The sequence below is a fragment of the Acanthaster planci genome, linkage group LG07, assembly GCF_054643075.1.
Source record: "Acanthaster planci isolate LZ-2023a linkage group LG07, COTS_SCS, whole genome shotgun sequence".
NCBI classification, from domain to species: domain Eukaryota; kingdom Metazoa; phylum Echinodermata; class Asteroidea; order Valvatida; family Acanthasteridae; genus Acanthaster; species Acanthaster planci.
Window position 1 is genome coordinate 840756 of NC_141783.1, and position 22513 is coordinate 863268.

At 41.9% G+C, this 22513-nt stretch overlaps 1 protein-coding gene across 7 annotated transcripts; it reads right to left on the reverse strand.

Moving 5' to 3' along the window:
- Positions 1 to 6695: 6695 nt before the first annotated feature.
- LOC110986154 (lysosomal alpha-glucosidase-like) lies at positions 6696 to 22456 on the reverse strand. Of its 7 annotated transcripts, none has more exons than XM_087138969.1 (19): positions 22368 to 22454; positions 21182 to 21287; positions 20089 to 20505; positions 19479 to 19624; positions 18722 to 18887; positions 18230 to 18329; positions 17607 to 17845; positions 16692 to 16823; positions 16105 to 16215; positions 15197 to 15310; positions 14434 to 14521; positions 13365 to 13482; positions 12860 to 12993; positions 12248 to 12399; positions 11546 to 11694; positions 10661 to 10802; positions 9551 to 9779; positions 8265 to 8467; positions 6696 to 7784 (listed from the first exon to the last, which is right to left on the reverse strand). In XM_087138969.1, exons 3-19 carry the CDS (start codon positions 20494 to 20496, stop codon positions 7707 to 7709), a joined length of 2709 nt encoding a protein of 902 aa, XP_086995095.1. In that variant the 5' UTR covers positions 20497 to 20505; positions 21182 to 21287; positions 22368 to 22454; the 3' UTR covers positions 6696 to 7706. The 7 variants fall into 7 exon arrangements, with proteins under 7 accessions (XP_086995095.1, XP_086995096.1, XP_086995098.1 ...); XM_087138970.1 differs by lacking the exon at positions 22368 to 22454 and adding an exon at positions 22055 to 22153; XM_087138972.1 differs by lacking the exon at positions 22368 to 22454 and adding an exon at positions 21743 to 21978.
- Positions 22457 to 22513: the final 57 nt, after the last annotated feature.

The window sequence follows — 22513 nt, forward strand, 5'->3', positions numbered from 1 at the left end:
TGCTCGTCAACTTGAACCTGACCTGACCCTTGTAAAGAGCTCCATCGGTCCATGTCACCGATCTCTACTGTAGTAGAGATCAGTGGTGCGTGAACATCAATAGTATATTTTTTCACGTTTATATCTGCTAAGTTACTGACCTCTTCTCCTGTTCCATCCAGTGCTTTCACTTTCAAGGAAATTTCCTTATTTTAAGGAAATTTTTGCTTTCGAAGGAAATTTTGAGGAAATGCCCCAAATCTAAAGAAATTCTAAGGAAATAATTAAATACCGAGCTAATTTTACAAATATTCTCAAAATTAGCAGCAAAATTTGCATTTCAAACTCTACAGTAATATTCTGTCAAATTCAGTTTGACTGGAAACAAGACTAGTAGAATAAAACTTTCTGCGCGTGCGCACAAGTTTGTCTGTTATGCAGATCAGTATCGCCACACATGCATGATGCACACAGTCTGATTTTTTTGTTCAAGACCGTGAGATTGAGCATTGTACCATGGAGGAAGGAACACATGATTGTACTGACCTCTGCTTATCATCTACCAAACAAACATAGTAGTTTTGGTAGTATATTAGGCTTTTTGGTGGTTCACAAAAAAAAAGGAAATCGGGAGGAAAATAAGGAAATTTGGCTCTGGGGATAGGGAAATTTTCATTTTGAATGTGGAAGCACTAGGCCCTATGCGTCGGAGCCTTAGTCATGCCGTCGATGGCATGTGCAGTTGACTCTTGATATAAGCCTGTTCTAATACAAAGTCCTTTCTAAGCAGCGAATTCCAAAGACCAGGGTTGTTTTAATTCTTATGTATTGTTATCGATACGGGGTATGTGTCTGTCAACAACTGGGTTATCGGTGAGTACCGATAAGCTGCATTTCAATCACATATCGCCCGTGCTCAACACTGTCACGTGGTGCATCATGAGACGTACCCTGGCCCTTTTCTCAATTCACGATTTCGTGTAACACTGTGTCTACCTCCCCACTGAAAATTGATAAAAACAAAGGACATCTTGCGAACCAGCAGCGACCAGCCACCGATCCTTTTTTCTGCAGCAGTGATATAGCCGCTTTTCAAATCTTGTTTTTACCATAAACCTAATAAATTTCAAGCTGATCTGAAAAAAGAAAGACATATAACTTATTTTTCATACAAAATAATAGGCCTACGCCTACTCGTTATTCTTCAATTCAAATCAAGCGACATAACGGTGGATATGTGTGCAAAAAAGATGTCACTTCATGGAGGAAAAACAGAACATCTGAAAAAAATCCGCACCAATTTTTAGTTTTTAACGGAAAAGAAAAAAAAGCCACGTTAATTTTACCACAGGGCGACTGTCACACGATAAGCTGTAGATGATAAAAGATACTCCCAAGTACATCTTGAGACATTCCAGTAATGGCGGTGATGACCCACTCACCGACGACCCTAGGAGGAGAGGGGAAGAGAAAATACATTAGCAATACATTGAATAATTAACTCAAAAAATTAGGAGAGAACTTATTAAAGACAATATGAAGTACACAGTTAGCACAAGAACACACACGAGGAGTGGGGTCCACCGGCGTCTCTGGACGAGGGCAGTGAGTGCCCACTGCCGGAGAAACCCCCGTTGGAAGATGTTTGGGCCGCGGGGTGACCGGTGAGAAAACACCCCGCCCCGCCGTGAAGTTGGCGGTGACTTCCCACTTACCGACGACCCTGGGAGGGGACGGGAGGGTAGTATAATTAGATACATTATTGAAATCAAGAGAAAATACAAACTATAATTCAGCTATTCATGAAGGAAAATAAAGCATCATATTAGAAATATGACACTTGTTAACATCTATAATATTCATGATTAAGAGTGAAAAAAAATGTACAACTTCTAACAGTGACTTATAAGTTATGACAGTGACGGGTTCACAAAAACCATGTCAGTTTAGTATTGGAGTAGCCAAAGAGGGTGTCGTTGATAGACTATGTGTCGAGGAAACGAGAGATGGAATTGTTGATTTTTATGATAGTGAAGATCGAGAATGATTTTGTTTTTTTAGACGATGTTGCCAAATTGTTAGGGGATCGCAGAATTTACAGGTAGGGTAAAGATTATAAATGACATTTTTGAGACTGACACTGAGGAAGTTTGCCAGGCGGACGGCCTCTTTGGATCGACCTCCAGCGTGCGGAACGAGAGTCCAGTATATGTCGAAGTTGAGGTCGAGATCTGGAAGGAGACAGCCGGTGAGAGAGTGAAGGAGATTCAGACTGGGTTGGATGCGCGGACAGGTGACGAACAGATGGACGATGGTTCCCCTCTCGCCGCACCACAGACAATTCACTGTTGAGATGGTGAGGTACTGGGAGCGAGGGCAAACCGTTGTGGAGTAATTTGTACTGGATGTCCCCTTCCTTCTTGCTGGTAGGCTGTTCGTAAACGACTTTCCAGGGAATTTCGAAAGGAGACGGGAAAAAACCAAGTCAGTGCCATGGGATGAGAACAGGAGAAGACAGATGATTAATGTTGCCGTTGAGGTGGAGGTAAAGAGTTCTAAGTGAAAGCAGAAGAGCGTCTGTGTCCTTATCGACGAGGACGTGACCGGGGGAAGGAGGACGAGGGGGAAGATCCACGGGTGGATTCTGGATAAGTTCGTTATTGTTGAAAAGTGCCGGAAAGGCCTTGGATAACACGAGACGGAGGTTGGCGATTGCCAGTTGAAAGAGACGAGATGAAGGTGGACGTCGACGGAGTGAAGGGAGATGAAAGTCCTGAGCGGGATGCCATGTTTTTGTGTCCATGTCGACGAGTTGACTGACGAATTTTAATCCGCGCGCCCAGAGACGACCAGCGAGGGCCGCACCGCCAGGCAAAGAATCGACAAAGGGAAGGGAGATAATGGGCAGATTAAGGACATGGTTGAGTGAATCCGAGGGTGTGTCGATTCGAGCTCCGAGGGCCATCCAGGCACGCAGCACTTCGCTACAGAAAGGATGGAGACTGGTAAAAAATTTCGGATCTAGGTCTAGAAGGAAAATTTGGTAGCCGAGGTTAAGGTGTCTGTACTTGCGAAGATTGTGATCCATTAACGAAAAACAGGGTGGGAGTTGAAATGGAAAAATCGTTGAAGAAGTTTAAATTTGAAAGCAAGGCTGCGTGCCTGGAGGCAAGCTAGACCAAGCCCACCTTTCTCACAGCTTTGAAAAAGAACAGTCTTTGAAGGTCGCGGAGGACATTTTCGGGACAGGAGAGAGCAGCAAGACAGTGAAAAACTTTAGCAGCAGCCAGCTGATTGGCAATGAGAATTTTTCCTTTGAACGACAAAAGCCTAGAGAGGTGTTTCCAGTTTGAGAGAGTCTTTGAGAGACGTGCTTTACAATTATCTCAGCTTTGCTTGTTGTTGTTACTATTTCCAAGGTGAACTCCCAGAAAACAGAGACCTTGATTTTTCCAGTCAAAATTCAAAGGCTTGTCATTTCGTCCGGTCCAGGAGCCTACCCATAACCCCTTGGATTTGTCACAATTTAACCGAGCACTACTACATTCACTGAAAAGATCATACACCCTTTCAATAGTTTCAAAGCCCGCGTCGGAGGTGATAAAAACAGTGATGTCATCCACGTAGGCCGAGACAGAACAATAGTCTTTAGAATTGGGGAGCAGGAAACGCTGCCCGGGAAGATTTTTGCGGAGAGCGTGAAGAAAAGGTTCGATAGCCAAGGTATACAGCAGCCCCGAGAGCGGGCAGCCCTGACGAATCCCCTTCGGAAAAGGGAAGGGGGCAGTCAGGGACCCGCAGACTTTGATGTGACTCTCGGCACCGCTGTACAAAAGGCGAAGATAACGAGAAAAATTTTCCCCGAATCCCATGGCACTCAAGACATTAAATAGATAGGCGTGATCCACATTGTCAAAGGCTTTGCGTTGATCAAGATTGACCACGCCCAAAGGAAGATCGTTAGAATTGCAATAATTACTAACATCGCGAATTAGATTTAAGTTGTCGTAAATCGTACGACCGGGAACACAACAGGACTGATCCAAATGAATCACATTGCCAATGTATAGTTTCAATCTGTTGGCAAGCAGCTTAGTAAACATTTTATAATCAGTGTTCAGTAGCGAAACCGGCCTCCAGTTCGAAATCTCAATGAGGTCACCCTTTTTGGGGATGAGGGTGATCACTGCTTTGAGAAACGAACGGGGGAGGGGGAACCGGAGGAGATGGCAAAATTTAAGACGTCGAGATAATCATTTTTGAAGAGCGGCCAGAAGGAGAGAAGAAAATCCGAAGTGAGGCCGTCAAAACCGGGCGCTTTATTTTTACTAAGCTGTTTGACGGCACAATCCAATTCTTCAATGCACAGGGGAGCATCTAAATCTTCGGCATCCAGTGTGTCAAGCCGAGGCAGATCAGACAAGAGAACATCGAGGGCACCTTCGTCCGTAGGAACGCGACTGTAGAGGTCAGCGTAAAAGGAACAGCAGTGAGACTTTATTTTGTCGGGTTCGTCAGTGATACTGCCATCTGCAAGACGAACGCTGCAGAGAGTTTTAGACAGGGAATGAGATTTTTCAAGGTTAAAAAAAGCAGAACTCGAATCAGTCTCATTAATGTGTTGAAAATGAGAACGGACGAGGGCGCCCTGTGCTTGATTTTTGAGGAAAACGTTTAATTCATTACGCTGGTCCTTAATTAAGGACGTTCTGAATTTCCAGCGTGAGGTCTGGCGCAGATTGAAGTTTTTCGATGTTAGAATTCAAGCGTGGAAAGGTGGCACGCTTTTCAGCGGCGGGTCTACCGCTGTACTTTTGCGTTAGAGTTTTGATTTGAGCCTTGCCGAGATCCCACCACTTACAGAAGTCACTCATTTGTTCCTTGTCCAACTGCCAGTTGCTCCAGAAAAGACTCAATATCTCAGGGTAATTTTGATCCTCAATAAGAGAATTGTTGAAATGCCAATAAGCACTGCCCCAGTGATGGGGCGATGGAAGTTTAATGTGTAAGTGAGCGGCAGAATGATTGGACAAGGAGCAAGGAACAATGCGACACGACGGAGTGGCCGCAATTAAATTATTTGGAACATAAAAGCGGTCAAGCCTGACTTGGGATACTCTATCTGAATCAAAAGGGTTTTTACGCATCCAGGTGTACCGTTTAGTAGTGGGATTTAGTCTACGCCAGACATCACAGAGATTACAATGAACAAGTACATTTTTGAGAGCCATGCAGACACGGGGACGGTGCTCAGTCGGCCTGTTAGCACGATCCATGAGCGGATCACAAGTGCAATTAAAATCACCTCCGACGATATTTATACTGTCATCACTAGAAAAGCTATCCAAATGAGTACAAAATTTGTCGAACACGTCAATGGCCATGTTGTCAGTTTGAGGAACAAGAAAGTTATATATATTATACACTGTGTTTTGATATTTAACCCGAGTGAAAAGAAGGTGACCTGTCACAACAACACTGGAAGCTACAACATCAAGACTGCTACGAATTAAAACGGTGACCCCAGAGCCAGGTGCAGCTCCGGGTGCACAAACAGGAGTGTAATTTGACCATTTTTTCCAACACAAACATTGTTCATTGAGGGCATAAGTTTCCTGTAAAAGGATAACATCGAATTTCTGGGGCAGATTTGAGAAGTATTGGTGGAAAGCCATATTTCGGGTAGTTTGATGGCAGCCTCCAGTATTGAGGGTAATTATTGACAGCGCCATCAAAAAGACAAAAAGAGCATGCGTTGTGAACATAATTATCTAAGAGGATTAAGATTCCAATTTTTTTTATTAGTTTGCGAATTCTATGTTGGAGATTATTCTGTATGATGGGGTTATTCACCAGTGGTCTCAGTTGACGAATCAGTCCTGAAGTGTCTTTGGTGAACTTACAGGAAATTGCTTTGGGGTTTCTTCGGGGTTTCTTTAACTGCGGAGAGGAACGTGATGAGTTGTGAGCTGTTAAGGGGACCAGAATGAGTGGGAAGAGTGGCAGGCATATTTCCTCCGTCAGACAAGGTCTGAGAGTCATCCGTAACGGGAGAGTCAGAATCGGTCGCTTCAACTAAGGAGACGGGGGTTACAGGGACGGGGCTGGGGGAGAAGGGTGCCGGAGTGGAAGGGGCGTGAAAGGATGCAGAAGCAGCCGTTGTGCGGGATGTTGGTGATGAGGGCATCGGAGTGGTTGCTGCATCGTATGGAGTGGCTGTGAGTTGCGTTTGTTTCCGGAGTTTCCGTTGTGGCTGCGGGGACTTGAGGGGAATTAAGTTGGGTGTCTCGTCGGGAGATTTCTGCGGTGACAGTTTCCGTTAGGAGACGACATCCGAGAAAAGCCTCGTAGGAGCAGGTGGATTACCCCAGATATAGATGTGGGTGTCCATCGGGCTTCCCCCAGATGTGTTGTTCGGTGGCTTCCTCGGTGGAGTCGCTGCAGCGCCGGAGGTGTCTCCCGCTGTGGACTCGGAAGCAGCAGCCCAACTAGCGGTGGATCTTGCAACCGGCCGCGTTGAGCTGCGTGGCTTGGGAACAGGAGGGTCCGTCGGGGCTGCGGTCGGAGGTTCGGCAGGCTGGGCTTTCTTGGGAGGAGGCTTGGGGTCGGACTTCTTGTGCACGAATGTCGGCGGGGGGTTTAGGGGATTGGAGGCTTCACCGTCTTCGCCATGAGTCTGGGGTTTCTTATTTGAAAGAATCACTGCATTGGAAATCTTTAATGGCTCCTCAAAACTTACAATAGAATTTAATAATTCAACTAAATTTGCATACAAGGACTTTTCCATCTTACATCCACATACAATACTTAACGGTACATAATGTTTGCAGTTAAATATTCAGTGACGATGAGTAAATACCGCACAGTAATCATTTCAGTTTGCTACCCACTGTGACATTTCAGCGTTTTGTTATACAATTTACAATTTGTCTCCTTCATCAGTTCTCCAAAATCTTCACCCTTTTTACAAGGCCTGTGTCATGTAATTTATAAAAAAAACATAGTCCTTGGAAATGCACCGTTGCTTTCAATATCTGTTGTGGAAATTTTGAGGGCACCTCTGTACTTTTTTTTTCTAATGTGAATTTACCCATTCGTGAGCGAAAGTGTGGTGGTCGGGTCAGAAACCTCAATGTCACAGCTATTTCAGAACCAAAAAGGTCCTGGAATTGTTGATATTTTTCTCTTTTTTGGAAAAGTTAAACAGACTTGTTGTGTAAGTACACAGCAGAAAGCCAATCAGCTATTCTTTCTCACAAATGTTTCCAATAAGCAATTATGGTTTCACAATAGCAGAAAATCCCTCAACCAAACTACACCCTTCCCAGAAAGACAACTCAGCTGCCATGAATGCCTTCATTTGTCTTTAAAATAAAGTATAAAAGTTCAAAGAAGGGCATTTTCAACAGAATTTAAAAAAACAATCAATGTCAAATTATCTCCATGCACTTGAGAGGATTTGAAAGCTGTGCAAAACTGGTGTAACTCAAGACAAATTGATTGCATAAAATTGGATGTCTTACTGCCGTAAAGTAGAAAAAGTAATGTCAAATTATCTCCATACACTTGAGAGGATTTGAAAGCGGCATAAAATGTGTAACTTAGAAGAATTCGTTGCATCTGCCCTTCAAGAATTTTTCGTCTGCTCCATAATTAGAACTCGAACATAAATCACCAAGGTAAATTGAAAGTAACCAATCCATTGTCGCGTTTGTTCCAGACTTCCATTACTCCTGTGTTTGGTATTCCCACTTGACATAGAAGTTGAATTGCATGGGCACTTTCAAGTTACAGATGTAGACATTCTGAAAAAGGAGGGTAAAAACTGATTTCATTTCTGAATAATCCAAGATGCCGTTTGACATTGTAAGTTAAAAACATTCTTTTATTTGAATTCTGCAGACTGTACATCATCTCATCGTTAACCTAACTCCAAACACAAAAGCAGACTCCCCCAATAACCCTGACACCACTCCAAAACGTTAACGGAAAATGTCAAGAATGCTCCAGTAACAAAAAAGCAAAGCAATCAAATGCATTTGGCTTCAGTTTGACGGACAGCGGTACCTGTACGTTATTTAACCCCCAAAGAGCAGGATTTTGCACCATCTCAAAGAGGCGGCAGATTCCTCCCCCCCCCCGAAGTCTACTGTCACATGTCCAATTGGTTTGACACTTAGCATGCACGTAGAGGCACTCATTATCAGTACAGCTGTGAAGTTTTAATTCAATGTGACACGCACTTTTGATGTTCATTGTCCTAATTGCGACGTATACATTCTTACCATTAGTTGTTTCTCATAGTCAAACGGAACAGCAGTGCCGTTGATTGTCACTTGACTGACCGGGCGAGGAACCGTCCCAAGGATGATTGTCTCTACAGTGACGGGCTGTGATCCTGAATACCCATCATGCACCACGGTGGAATTCATCGTTGTTGCATTCGATGCAAACTCCACAAAGAGATAGTTGCCACTCTCGTATGTGTCTGCCAAGGATGACAATTATGACAATGACACTCGGTCAACAAGTAACTTTATTCTCACTTTCAAACAAGAGAAGGACCACAATACACGATATGAATACCCACGCTGATTGTTACAGTGACAATTTCAAGTGCGTTTTAACCACTTGCTGCCGGGGAACCCCGTTTTGAGCACCATGGGTTTATGCGCCGGGCTGGGCAACCCAAAATCGGACAAAAGAGCTGGTCCGTGTAACAAAAGATAATACTCGGAACAAAGGACCTGCTGTTGGGAATTGCTATCATTTTTTAGGTTTGCATTTTTCCAAGGTAATCCATAGAGCACCCGCGGATTAGCACCGCGGACAAAAGTGCTCCAGGGCCCCAATGATGAGCGACACAGCACTGCTGCATGCTAATGATTCAGCCGCGTTTGAAAAGACGCCACTCGCATTAACTGGGGACAAAGGAAATTACGCAACACCTCACTTCTGGGTTCCCTTTACAGGGTGGCAGGCCTGGCTGAAATACCCAGGAGTCAATGAAGGTTGCCTGTCAGCTTGGAGTAGCCACCAAACAGCCGTTCGTGTGGGTGTAAACGTCCATAAATGAAATGATGAATTTTTGAAGAATTTTGAAAACTGAAAATCTTGAAAATCTTCATTATGTGTGCACGGCATTTTTGAGAGCACCCAGCAGCAAGTGGATAAACATCATTTCCACCTAAGTTCAGTTCATTTCAATGTATATTTACTCCTTTTCCAGTTAAATTTACAAACGGAAATACCGTGGAGAGAGAAAAGACTGCACTATAATTGGAAATTCAGTGGGTAAGTCACTAGGAAAGCAAACTTTATATGGTGGAGACACCCAGAACATGTGAGCTAAATACATGTATGTTTTAGATGATGCAAAAAGGGACGACAACACAAGAGGTTTTCCTAGGCAGTCATGATCATACATGGTTCTCCCAAATCTGACACTGTATGTGCACATAAAGTGTACATAGTTGAGTACAAACAGCTTCTCCAAAATCTGACACTGTATGTGCACATAAAGTGTACATAGTTGAGTACAAACAGCATGTTAGAGGTCTGACAAACCTACCAAGAGAGTCTCCGTCATCCCAGAAGAGTTGACCGGTACCAGGGCTCCTGTCACTACGAGTGATCAGCAGAGTGAAGGCAAGCTGGCGATACTGGGTCGTGGTGGTGGGATTGCCCCCCGAGGGTAACTGCAAAGGGACGATGCGACCTTCTCGCACATGAACATTGATCTCGTTGAGGGGCGCCGGTAAAGTGACTGGCTGGGTACTGTCCACTTGGAAATGAGTCCCCTACAAAGAAAGCGACAATTATCATAAGGCATGCACTTCAGTCATCGGCAAATAAAAACCCAGAAGTTTGAGGCTTTCGGACATGAAGAACATCTTCAATGGGTTTGAGCTTCTGGATACAAACAGAAGCTGAAAAAGATGTCGTGGTCTTCTACAAAAATGCCAAGTCGGTTTAAAATTAAACAACTGATCTTTGTAAGAAGTTATCTAAAAATTACATTTTTACTTCAATACAAATGTCACACTTAAAATAAACGAGTAATTGGCTGTACAAAAAATTTAAGTGATTATTAAAGTATTGTATTTTTTTCACTGTAAGAAATACATGCATGTGGGTGTAAATTAACCATAAATGGTGTGCATGAGAATAAGCTGAAACAAACTCTATACATGACAGTCTGTTGCCCTCTGTGGACATACTTGCGGGCAGTCATGAGCCAAATTATTAACCCTTAGCTACGGATGATGGCTACTACCGCACCATTGTGTGAGGATTACATACAGTCTATCTACCATGCAGCTGCTGGTTCAATGGGGCCTGCTGCTGGACAAAGCCTTCCATTCAGGGCATACCACAGCCCAGCAGTCAAGGTCAAAAGAATCCCACCATTAAGGGGTTAAAGCACAACAAAAGTGATCAGATAACTGACCTGATAAAAATAAAATGTCTTTTTTAAAAGCGTACGTAAAAATCTACCAGTTCCCATCTCTTAAGTAATTTCTAAGAAGATGGTGCCCTTTGACGAAAGGTTCCCTGTACTTATTTATGTTCAGATATAAAAAGTGTTTCAAAAGATCAGAATTTTTAATGTTGCAAAGTCTAGATGTTTGTTTTGCATCCATATTGTCTCTACATACATGAGACAGAAATAATTACTTACATGGGAAGCACGCAACCAGATTCCTTTCGGAAAAATCCCAGTAACATTTGTTGCTCCTTTTTCCAGAACTGGAGTGACGACTACGGCTGAACCCAACATGAATTGTTTGTCCACATCATACAACTGAGGATCTCCTGGGAATCTTGGACATACAAATTGCATTCACATTGATCGTTAAAATGCCTTTAATCTCAGTGTTTAGTCAGGACCAGTCACAAGAAAAGTTGTAAAACCTGTCACAGGATTATGAGTCACAAGAATTGAAAGATCAGTCACAATACCAGTCACAAGACAAGTTGTGAACTAGTCATAAGACAAGTGACAAGACCAGTTTTTAAGACCACGAGTTGCATGACCAGTAACAAGACAAGTCACAAGACCAGTTTTTAAGACCATGAGTTGCATGACCAGTAACAAGACAAGTCACAAGACCAGTTTTTAAGACCATGAGTTGCATGACCAGTAACAAGACAAGTGACAAGACCAGTTTTTAAGACCATGAGTTGCATGACCAGTAACAAGACAAGTCACAAGACCAGTTTTTAAGACCATGAGTTGCATGACCAGTAACAAGACCAGTTTTTAAGACCACGAGTTGCATGACCAGTTTCCTTAACCACAGGAAAATAAAGGAATGTCCACACTTTGTACGTAAAACAGGTATGTGTGGTCTTGTGATGGTCTTAAGGGGTCCTGTTAAACATCGAACTGAAGGAAAATCAGGTGTCAAGCATAAGAAACCTTCTTAAAGGACTTCATGCAGGTAGACAACTACAATAATTGACTGGAACTTTTTACATGAAATGAGCTAAACTTTCCCAAGTCGGCATTAAGTGAGCAATGAGTCAATGTGTACAGCCCATTTCAAACACACTTCATACTTACTCAAAGAACAAAGGTCTGGCCACAGTGGAGCCCTGGGTATGTGCAAGGTGGAACAGGGTATAGATGTATGGCAGGAGGCTGTAGCGTAGCTGAAGAGCATTCCTGGTTGAAGTCTGCATATCTTGACTGAACGAAGTTGGATCCTGATCCTGTGAAGAAAATGTTTGGAGTCAAATTCAGAGCAACAAAATTTAATCATTTTTAAGGATTATCCATTAAAAATCCTTATCACCTGGGAGGGTTAAAACATTAATCCACCCATAAAACAATGGCTTAGCTGTTTAAAACCAGGAGCCAATTTCACAGGAGAAAAAACTGCTTAAGCACGAAAAAAACTTGCTAAAAAACAAAGGTTACCAGCTCAAACTCTATGTAATTGTCATGCTAACCAAAAGACAGCTAGATACCATTCCAAAACGATATACATCACAAGAAGTTTTGGCTGGTAATCTGATTTATCAAGCAAGGTTTTTCACACTTTAACCAAATTTTATGCTTAAGCAGCTCTACGAAATTCTCTATATGGACAACGAGCTACTTGTTTTGATATGAGAATGAATTACTTGTAACTTCTTAAAAGGGTGTGGTATTAGAAGCCAAGAACAACTGGAGATAACTTTATTTCAGATTATTTTTGAATAACCTAATATAAATTAATGTAAAACTGTTCTAAAATGTGAATTTATAATGGCCCTGTCTTACTTTAGCTCCGAGTGTGTTGTGATTACGGGAGAATGGATAGAAAGCCCCTAGCTGCATCCATCGCTGACAAAGTTCTTCCGTTGTATCAAGGTTGAAGCCACATATATCGGCGCCAACCAGAGGTATGCCAAACAAATTGAAGGATAAAATGCCTGTTGGAAGAACCATTTAAACCACAAATGATACATTTATATTTGCAAGATTGCCTGGTCATCACGTGCTTTGTTTATGAGTAATCTTTAGTACTGTTCCCTTCAGAAACTTAAATTCAGTACATGTACCATGAGGATCTTGAATAACTCATTGCTCGATTCAAATTGTGTTTGTGTAAAAGCCATTTAAAGTTTCTGCCGTAATCTGTGAATCTCTCTGAACCACACACTCACTCCAATTAGTGCTTATCTCAATTTTGCTTTCTACAAAATGTCTGGACATCACTGATCTCAATAAAAGACCACTATCACAAACTGTGAAATATATAAACCCTCCTGAAAACTGCTTGCGGACAACAGCGGCCTAAAATAGATATAACACATAAGGCCACCTTATAAAATAAATAGACAAATCAGAATATTCTGTAAGTGATCCCAAACTGTGCATGACAATGCTGACCTGCTATAGAATAAGCCATGTCTGGCCATAGACTATAGTTATCTCCAAGCCAGTGACCGGTGTATTTGCCGCTCCCTGGGTAAGTTGATCTTGAGATGACAAAACTTCTCTTATTGCGTACTTCCACCAGAGCCCTTGAGAGATCAAATGGAGAGTCAAATTTAGGCATGAATACAAGGGCATGGGGGGCGTACTCCGTTAAAAAATTGAAAAATACAGAAAGGAAGACAGAGAGAAATACAGAAAGAGATGAACGGGGATGAAACTATGAAACAAATATGAGTAAAAACTCAAAATCTACCCACTTCTACTGTTAGTGATTCATCAGTTCATTGCCAATGAGTGCCTCCCCCCCACCACCACAAAAAGGGCTTTGCCCACTCCTGAGCAAAAATCCTGGTGAAACACAAGACAGAATGGATTTCATTCCTTGCTGCAAAATAAGTAGCATGCAATTTGCTTCATCAGGACTGTGTTCTCAACTTTTAACTAGGATTACTCTTACTCGTTTGTGGCAATGGATTCTGAATATCCATAAAGACTATGGAGGTCATAGTGCTTGCCGATAGCCTGGGTGGAGGAAGCACACAGGGTCCTTGAATCTAGCTTGCCCCCAAGTAGTGCTAAAAAAAAAAACACACAACAAAACGGCAAAATGATTTTTAAATACGCCCATCCAATAGAGTGGCTGGCTGGTCTTTCTGGAGTGGATCCAGTGTTTCACATATAAGGTATGTTCGGCTGGCTACCAGTAGTTACTCGGGTTTAACCTTGTCCCCACCATCTCAACTTGTTTGACACAGCACACATGACTATCCTCAAGTCAGGACTGCCCCCGTGTACGAATGCAACCATGGGTGGCACAGTCAAATGATGATTACATGGGCCATTGTGGGTTGTTTGCCAGGTAAATCCATTCACATGTTTGTTTCAGTGTTGTAGTCGAGTCCATAACAAGTCCTTTCAAAAGACCAATCACAAGTCCTTTCACAAGACCAGTTACAAGTCCCTTCACAAGACGCGTCACAAGTCCCTTTACAAGTCCAGTCACAAGTCCCTTTACAAGTCCAGTCACAAGTCCAGTCATAAGTCCCTTCACAAGTTCTGTTACAAGTCCCTTCACAAGTCCAGTTATAAGTCCCTTCGCCAGACCAGTCATAAATAACAGGGTGAACCATGACCCAAATCATGCTTTTGTCGCAGTTCATTTGAACAGCTTGTGAACTGAGGGTGCATGACTTGTGGTGGACCTAAAGGGACTTATTGGAATTTGTCATGAATTGAACTGGTACATGTGAATATTCAAATATTTACCATAAGATGGTGGCTAAGTATTTTGGTAAGCAACTCCCTGCCTTAAAACAGTTATTAAAGTAGTTTGAATCAAGTTGAAAGAATAATAAAGCCAGTGATAAGCTGTGTCAGTCAGAGGCAACTGGATTGATAAACACAGCCACAACCTAAAACAACCACATCTTAAAAAATACCTAAAACCACTGAACAATTGTTTTAGAGATTGTGACATGAGTGATAAATTCAAAGAGGCATTTAGGTTTATACAAAAATATACATACTAGCTGGAGTGTAGGGTGGGTTGTTGTACGGATCCGTAGAGCAACCATCAACAGAACCATCCACAAAGTTAGAAGGCTCGTTCATATCCTAAACAATCAACCAGCAACAGATTTGATTAAATGAAGACGTTATTCTTGAATTTACCCAAATCCTCTGCATGATGGACCCAAAATGAAATTCAGGACCCATAAATGGTTGGATATGCGCGATGAAAGTTTAACATTATACAAAACAAATGAGTCTTAGGGGGATGCTGTAGATCTTGTAACATTTTGGGCTAATCCATCCATCTTGCCTCATCTGGGCACAAACTTCCGAGTGAAAAATTTGTTTGTGAAATAATCAGTTGATGACAACTATATCTCCTCAAGGATTATCCGTCTTGAGCAGAAGCAACCCGTCACCAGTTGATAAGAGCCATCTTCGTGGGGAGTGTTCATTTTCTTGGTAGCCATGTGACCGTAACATGCGCATTTTATAGTCATTTGTGAACCAGTGAAGGAACTTCCGCTGCTAAGAAAATTGCACCCTCTCTTGATCCTGCTTGGGGCAGATAGTCAGGCCAACTTTTTCCACCCCCCCATAACTTTCAGCAGGACAGGTCGGTTTGCCAAGTGGCTTTCGAATGAAAGAAATCTGGTTACAGATTAAGACTTTTGAGTTACAATTAAAGAGTTAGGCAGCATTGTGACATATATACCTGGTCATTAAATTCACAATATTATTTTACTAAAACAACACAGCAGCAAGTCGACAACTTACTATCCACAGTCCATCAATGGGCACTTTGCCGTGGAAATCCCTGATTTGATCAAGCCACCAGCTCTTTGTCTTGTTGTTGAAGAAGTCTGGGAATACAGTTGAACCTGGCCACACCTTCAATAGAAGCATAAGAAATGTGAAATAACAAATTATAGTTCGATCTACAAGCCTCGGTCTTAATCTTCAGATCTTTCCCCAAAAATGTCACTTTTAGCAAAGTTACTTGCATTTAAGCAACACCTTATGATAATTTGCAACCCCTAATTACAAAATGCATTACTGTACTTGGTCCTTTGACTAGCAAACTTCTACATACATGAAAAAGCAAAACCTGTACACTTGTTTAGTCTTTCTATAGCAGACAAAAAGGGACTCTACTTGCATTCAGTGCATGACTATGGAATTTGTTCCCAAAGAATGGGTCTTTCAACCAAAAGTGGTTCTTTGGTGGTCAGAACTGAGCACAATGGATTGATATTTATATTAGAAGAGTGAACAACAAGTACCTGGTTGAACGTCACTACGATTAATCTGCCCTCATCAGGTTGACCCAAAAATCACACGGAAATGTTGGCGAGTGACATTTCAGGACCAAGATTTGCCAGAGTTCAACTGTTGGCAACAAATTAGTGATTTGTTCGCATCCTGAGCCTAGCAGCAGTGATATTTAGAAAAAAGGGCTCAACAAAAGTCAACTTTCCTAACATTTTCCAGACAAGGTGGAATCAACTGCCATTGACCTGTATAAAGTTGCCACTTTGTCAAAAGTTTCAGTTCTGCGACCTTAGCATTACTATTTCACTTTGGTGCCAACAGTTCCATCACTACGCAAGAGAATTGCACGTCAGTCTAAGGACAACATAAGAGGAACACCACATGTACACATCCATGCTGTCTTGCTCTCTCACCTTTCCAACAATTGGTTTTCCATTGCTGTCTTTAATGAACACATCTTGTGTGATACCAGTGTCATACGGTGGATATGTCCCAGCAGGTTGAGTACTGCAGATAGCTGGGTCCTGAAAACCAGACAGTAAACAATTCATGAATGAACGCAGAAGAAAAAACATTGTAAAGACTCAATTGAAATGGCATTGAAAACCTAAAGGGGTAAAATGATTAATGTGTATGACTGAGGCAAAAAGGTTGCAACAATTTTGTTCTTTTTTGTAACGTAAAGGCTTACTCTAGAGGGAAACGTTTAAATGTCAGATTGAAAGTCATGATGACAATGGTCATCATGGGTACAAGGTGCCAGTTCAGTATTCCAGCAGCACACGTACAAAGCTGGCGATTCAACTTTATTTTTATTTTTTTTATTTTATTTGCATTAGGGTTTACATATCTGGAGATGCCACAATTGCGTTGGCTACACACTTGTGGTCAAGTGAGCTACCATCTTAGTATAGGCCTCTTATTCTGGTAGTCAGAAAGGTCTCTTAACACAGCACAACAGTACAAAAATGACAATAGTTAGTGTTACCATTCAACTTACTATGATTGGAATATAATGCATGCCAATGGAATGAAGATACTTGACCATTTCAGGCAGTCCTGAATATGGTCCGCTGTTGATCGTGAAGTCTTTTCGTCCATCTAGGTAATCGATGTCGTTCCACTGAGTGTCCTATCCAACAGACGTGTGCACAGAAAAAGCAAGCGAGTTACAAACATAAATGATACATTACGATGATAATGTACTTCTTGTTGCTTGTGCCTGCTCTATCTTAGTCAATCAGGCAGAAACAAAACCTTTTCTTTGCATTTTTAAAGATAAAGCCCAAAACATTCAGTTGCCTAAATACAAAAATGTCCAACTACTCTTCCGGAGTATCTGTAGTGACTTACCAGCTTAGAAACCATTGAATAGACAATTCTGCAGTCTAGTTTTTATATTTTTATGTCATCAGACAGTTGGCGTACTGTACTTGGTCAAGACGAGATTAAAGTTCAAGCTCATCATCGTTAAATCAATCAACTATTTTCAGTGGTTATTTGTGCCTCTGTCTTGTTCAGAAATTCAATAAAACAGCCAAATTTGGAGGAAAAAAGTGAATTCAAGCTAAACCAAAGAGGTTTGGAAATTGGAAGTAATATTTTCATGAGTGCTGCTGATTACAAAAATTTACACATCAACACTGAAATATGACAACATCCTCAAATTTTGTATACAAGGTAAACCAAATCCATTTGGAAACATTTTTTGTTTACTGGGTCAAGCAAAAAGCTTTTGCATTTCTCAAAGTCCATGAATTTATCACTCATGCAATTACAATAGAAGTATAGTCATGAACTTTCACAAACCCATTTATAATCATTGACAGTACTCAAGAAAACTCATAAACTGTATAAAGGACCAGCAAGGCCATTTCATACCTACGTCCTGAAAACCCTTTTTAAATTGAAATACCTGTGGAATTGAAGCAGCTCTCATCCGTTTGACAATCTCCAAGGTCCTGTTTGATGATCCATAACCCCAGCGACACAGATGAAATCCAAGACCCCAGTAAGGAGGCATAAATGGATGACCTATGACCTCGGTGTACTGCTGGACAACTTGGTCCGATCTGGGACCCATGAAGATATAGAAGTCCAGAATCCCACCGATGGTCCGGTAGGTGAGCGCTGGAGCAGGCTGTAGCACGACCTCTGATTGGACAATCAAAAATAGGAAAGACATCAAAATGAAGGATTATGACACCTCACTTACAGGTTCAATGCTTGATTGGCTGAGAGTACATGTATGTCACATGTTATTTGCTCCGTACTTACCATGTACTCCAATAATGAGAGCCTTGTTCCGCAAGCTAGCAACGATATGCTCCATACACAAGTATCATTTCAGAAGTGTCAGAGAGAGATTGGACTGACCCCTGTTGCCTATGTGTAGCACCAACATGCCCAACCTAGAAGTTTGTTATTAGTGCACATTAAGACAAGTTACGTGTACTACACACTGAAAGTGAATACACCGGTGTGCACAGATTGGGTGCATTTGAGTGGCTCATTGAGGTCAGGGAAGACATTTCTTACCCATGGCATTACTGTTGAGAAGGAAGACACCGTGGGAGTTGCCTGAACTGCCCTCAAGACCCAAGTGGAACGGATGCACTCCATACAAATTATCACCAACCTGCATTGAGGAAAACCCAATAAGGATGTTTGGGCACATCATTCAATTTATAAACTGGCTTGAAATGGACAGTTTAAACTGGGTCGCATTTTGGAGGAAAAAAGTAACGTTTTAAACATAAAAAAATTGAGGTAATTGTTGATATATCAAGATGTTGGCTGGAATAAACAAGAGCATATTCTCAGTACACTGACTGTAAAAATGCATCTAAAATTTTGTAATACATTAACATTTACAAAACTTAGTAACTTGAAATATTTCAAAATTTTGTCAGTGTTTAACTACTTGACAGAAATGGTTATTATTTCACACAGAAACGATAAAAAAGTTTATTGCTTCCTTGGTCTTATACTTGAATGCAGTGTAAATTTTGAGGTCAATGCAAAATGTACATGAGGGGGTTGATCTCTTGACCACATTGGATAGGTCTCCCAATCTGAAGCAACCCTGAAACGACCTCTGTGTTCTCCAAGACCATAGATGTATGGTGTGACCAGGCTGGTTGATATTTGAAGGAACTGGTCTGCAAAAATCAAGGGACTCAGGGTACTGTTGAATCTGTAAAATTGCAAATAAAAAGATAGAAAATAAAATATTGTATCACAAAGCATAACTACAAAAATCAAATAAACTGAAACAACAGATGAGCTGAATGGCAATTGTTTCTTTTTCAGGGTGTAAAGGCTACCACTTTTGGAAGGAAGTTGTTTTTATGTTCAGGTAGCAAGGTAAGTCTATCCATTGTGCGCTGTAAAATTCTACAGGCTCCAACGGGCATTACAGTGTCTATTCTTGCCGCGACAGTTGGTGATGCAGTCAAACCAAGAACAGTTGCCCTGTTGAGATTACAATAGGGCCATCCTGAATTGAAAATGCACAATTTCATTGTGTTTGCTGGGCACGCCTTCATAAAAGATTACGTAACTCATGGACTTGTCACTTTGTGGACACAAACCCAAGGGCCAATGGTGTTGCCATGGTAACACACATAGGACATGCTTTCAATTCCATTTAGCACTTGACTTCCATGCTCAGAGCGCAGTAGAATGATTCCGTTGAGATTTCTAAAATTAAAACCTCTTTTCTGTCAAACATCAATTATTGCCATGCTGGTGGCACAATCAGATAAAATCCTTTATCACAACTCACATTACGGTACCATCCACTCGACGGGTGACAATTAAGCCCATTGGAGACCGTGAGAATTGCACTTTGTAGTCTGTTGATGGCACTCGCTTGCTGACTTTTGGCGTAGGGACGGGAACCTGATAACGTTTAGACTTGGGGTCGTATATCTGAAATTGAAGAAATTTGATACACACAAAGGTAACGTAGATACAATGCATGCATTCTCTGCATTAACCCTAACCCTTGGGGTACTTTGGCTAGAAACCCTGACAGACACATCAGTCTGCCTCATTTGTCAAAGTGGCTTGCTGCCCAGTGTAACAAGATCCAAAAGGTCCACTCTCCCAAAAGCCAAACAGCCTGGGAGTCTGTGGTTGCAAGTCACCACAAGATCCAACAGTGGCATTTGTTCAATGGGACTAGCTCCCTTGTCTCAACATGGCCAGTTTGTTTGGCTGCTGTTGATTACTCAGCGTATCAAGATGCACCAGACATCTTCACCTTGGCAGGGTAAATGCATCATCATAACAGGAAACATTTCAGAAAAAAAGGAAAGAGCTGAACCAAATTTTAAGCTGTTTCCATGCATTTATGGACGGATATAATTAATCTACTGGACGTCATGTATTACCTTGAAGTGTAATCTGTAGCTAGTCTCAAAGTAAAGATCCATTTGAAGCTGCATCACATCATTTGGATAGTAACTTTTGGTGGTACGTTTTAACATCACAGTGTAACCAAATGCTGTTTGCTGCGGTGAGCCCATCTGGTAGGTCGGGAAATCTGATGGATAGAAACAGTAGGGAACGCCCTCGTCCAAGTTTTTGGATGCCAGCCAACAGCATCCGCGTCGCTGGCATTCCTGTTGACTTGCGTCCTCTTCAGGGTGGCAATCAAAGCGGAAAGATGAAGCAATACCAGAGCATTGCATACCAGATGTCAGGGTAACCCCTGATAGCAGGTAACTGATGAAGGCAATACCAAAGATGGCTCGATGACAGCCAACAGCTCTCAGTGACTGCATTTCACAAAGCTTCATATTCTTTACCTTCAAAATAAAAAAATGCATCAAATTAGTGCTGTTTTATAAAGTGTAGCCATGTAATCCATTTTTTTGTAGTGGGGGGGCCCAGGTGCCCACTCCACTAAAAAAAACGGTTGAATGGATATTGAAAAAGGCTAACAAAAGCTTGCCCCCCAACTACTACACCACTGAAGGCTGGTGCCCCCTGTAAGATGGTGGTGCCCCCCATGGGCCCCCCCAAGGAAAATCCTAGCTACACCACTGCCTACCTTACCAGCAGTTCTGAATGTCTCCATCCCTGGACCTAAGGTACATGTACAAGCCTGACAGTTTTGGAAGTACTCAGGATCTATATACTTCTCTAGTCTCCCTCTCTTAAAAAATAAAGACAAGCAAGAGAGGACTCAGGATTTAAGATCATGCACAAATTTTTTTTCAGCTCCTTATAGCTGCCACTACGAGCACAAATACAAGAGCTTATTACACTCTGAAGATCATCAAACCAGCATCTAACACGAAAAATGCCTGTACTTGTACAATAAAATCTCTCCTCCCAGCGAGTCTCCCCCTCAGCTTCAGGAAGTACATCTGTAGGCCTAGGCTAATACTGAATGCCAGCTAGATTTGCATATACTTTTAAGAAAGAGCTTGAGTCACTTTGGAGAAAACTGTCACAGCCAGTGCCAAACATAGGCCCTACCTAGATTAGCCAGGGTTTACGCCCTTTTGTGACAGTGACGTACTCAGTAGTAGCGACCCCGTGATGGTTCTTCAAAGTGATGTTAACACCCTATGCAACTGGATATCTAAATGGCAGATGAAATTTAATATAAACAAATGTCGTGTCATGCATATTACTCATAAACAGAAACCCTTCCAAACCTTTACAATATGAATGGGGATTCTGTTACAAATCACAAGTACCTTGGCGTTGAACTAAACAGCAAATTAAACTGGACAGACCACGTAAACATAACAGCAACCAAAGCAAACAAGGTCCTTGGTCTTCGGCGCAGAAACCTGTACAGTTGTTCCCGAAGGTCAAAGAAACAGCTTACAAAACCTTAGTGCAACCCAAACTAGAATATTGTGCTTCAGTGCGGGACCCATACAAGCAAGATCACAAAAACCAGTTGGAAGCAGTACAAGTTACAATGTAGATCAGCTAGATTCGTCTGTAAAGACTCAGTAGTATCTCCTCCAAGATAACTGAACTGGGTTGGAAATCACTAGAAAGCTGCCGAGCCATATCCGGACTCACACTCCTGTTTAAGTCCATGCATCATACGATAGCCATCAACACTGGCAAGTATCAACTGTATCAAGTCACACTAGCCGCCGATAAAATTCACACCCGGAAATCAACTGCAACTAATTCCTTGGTTCACCCCACCATCAAAAAAGACTGTTACAAATACTCATTTTTGCTAGAACCATAGTTGAGTGGAACCTACTGCCAATAGACATACGACAAGTAACTACAGCTGACAGGCTGCAGACAAAATTAATCATTATGGATCTGACTACTTTTATCAGGGGAGCCCACTGTTACTATACACTGGCCATGACACACCTACAACAGTATATCCCGTTTGACGAGTTTGTTTGCAATACTAAGAAGAGGAAGATCGTACTGATCCCCTTAACGCGCTCGTCAACGTGACCTGATCTTTTTAAAGAGACTCTCCATGCATTAAAGCCTTGGAGGTAAGTAATGCTCTCCATGGCATGTGCAGTTGACTCTTGATAGGCCTGTTCTGATACAAAATCCTCTCGGAGTATCAAATTCCAAAGACCAGGGTTGTTTTAATTCTTATGTATTGTTATCGATATGGGGTATGTGTCTGTCAACAACTGGCGTGATTTGATGTTTTCCTACCTCCTACCTTCGTATGCCATGTATATGATGTATAATGCGGTACATTTCAATCACATGGCTGTGCTCAACACTGTCACGTGGTGCATCATGAGACCTTTGGCCATTTTGTCAATTCACGATCTCGTCTAACACTTTGTCTGATCCCCACTTGAA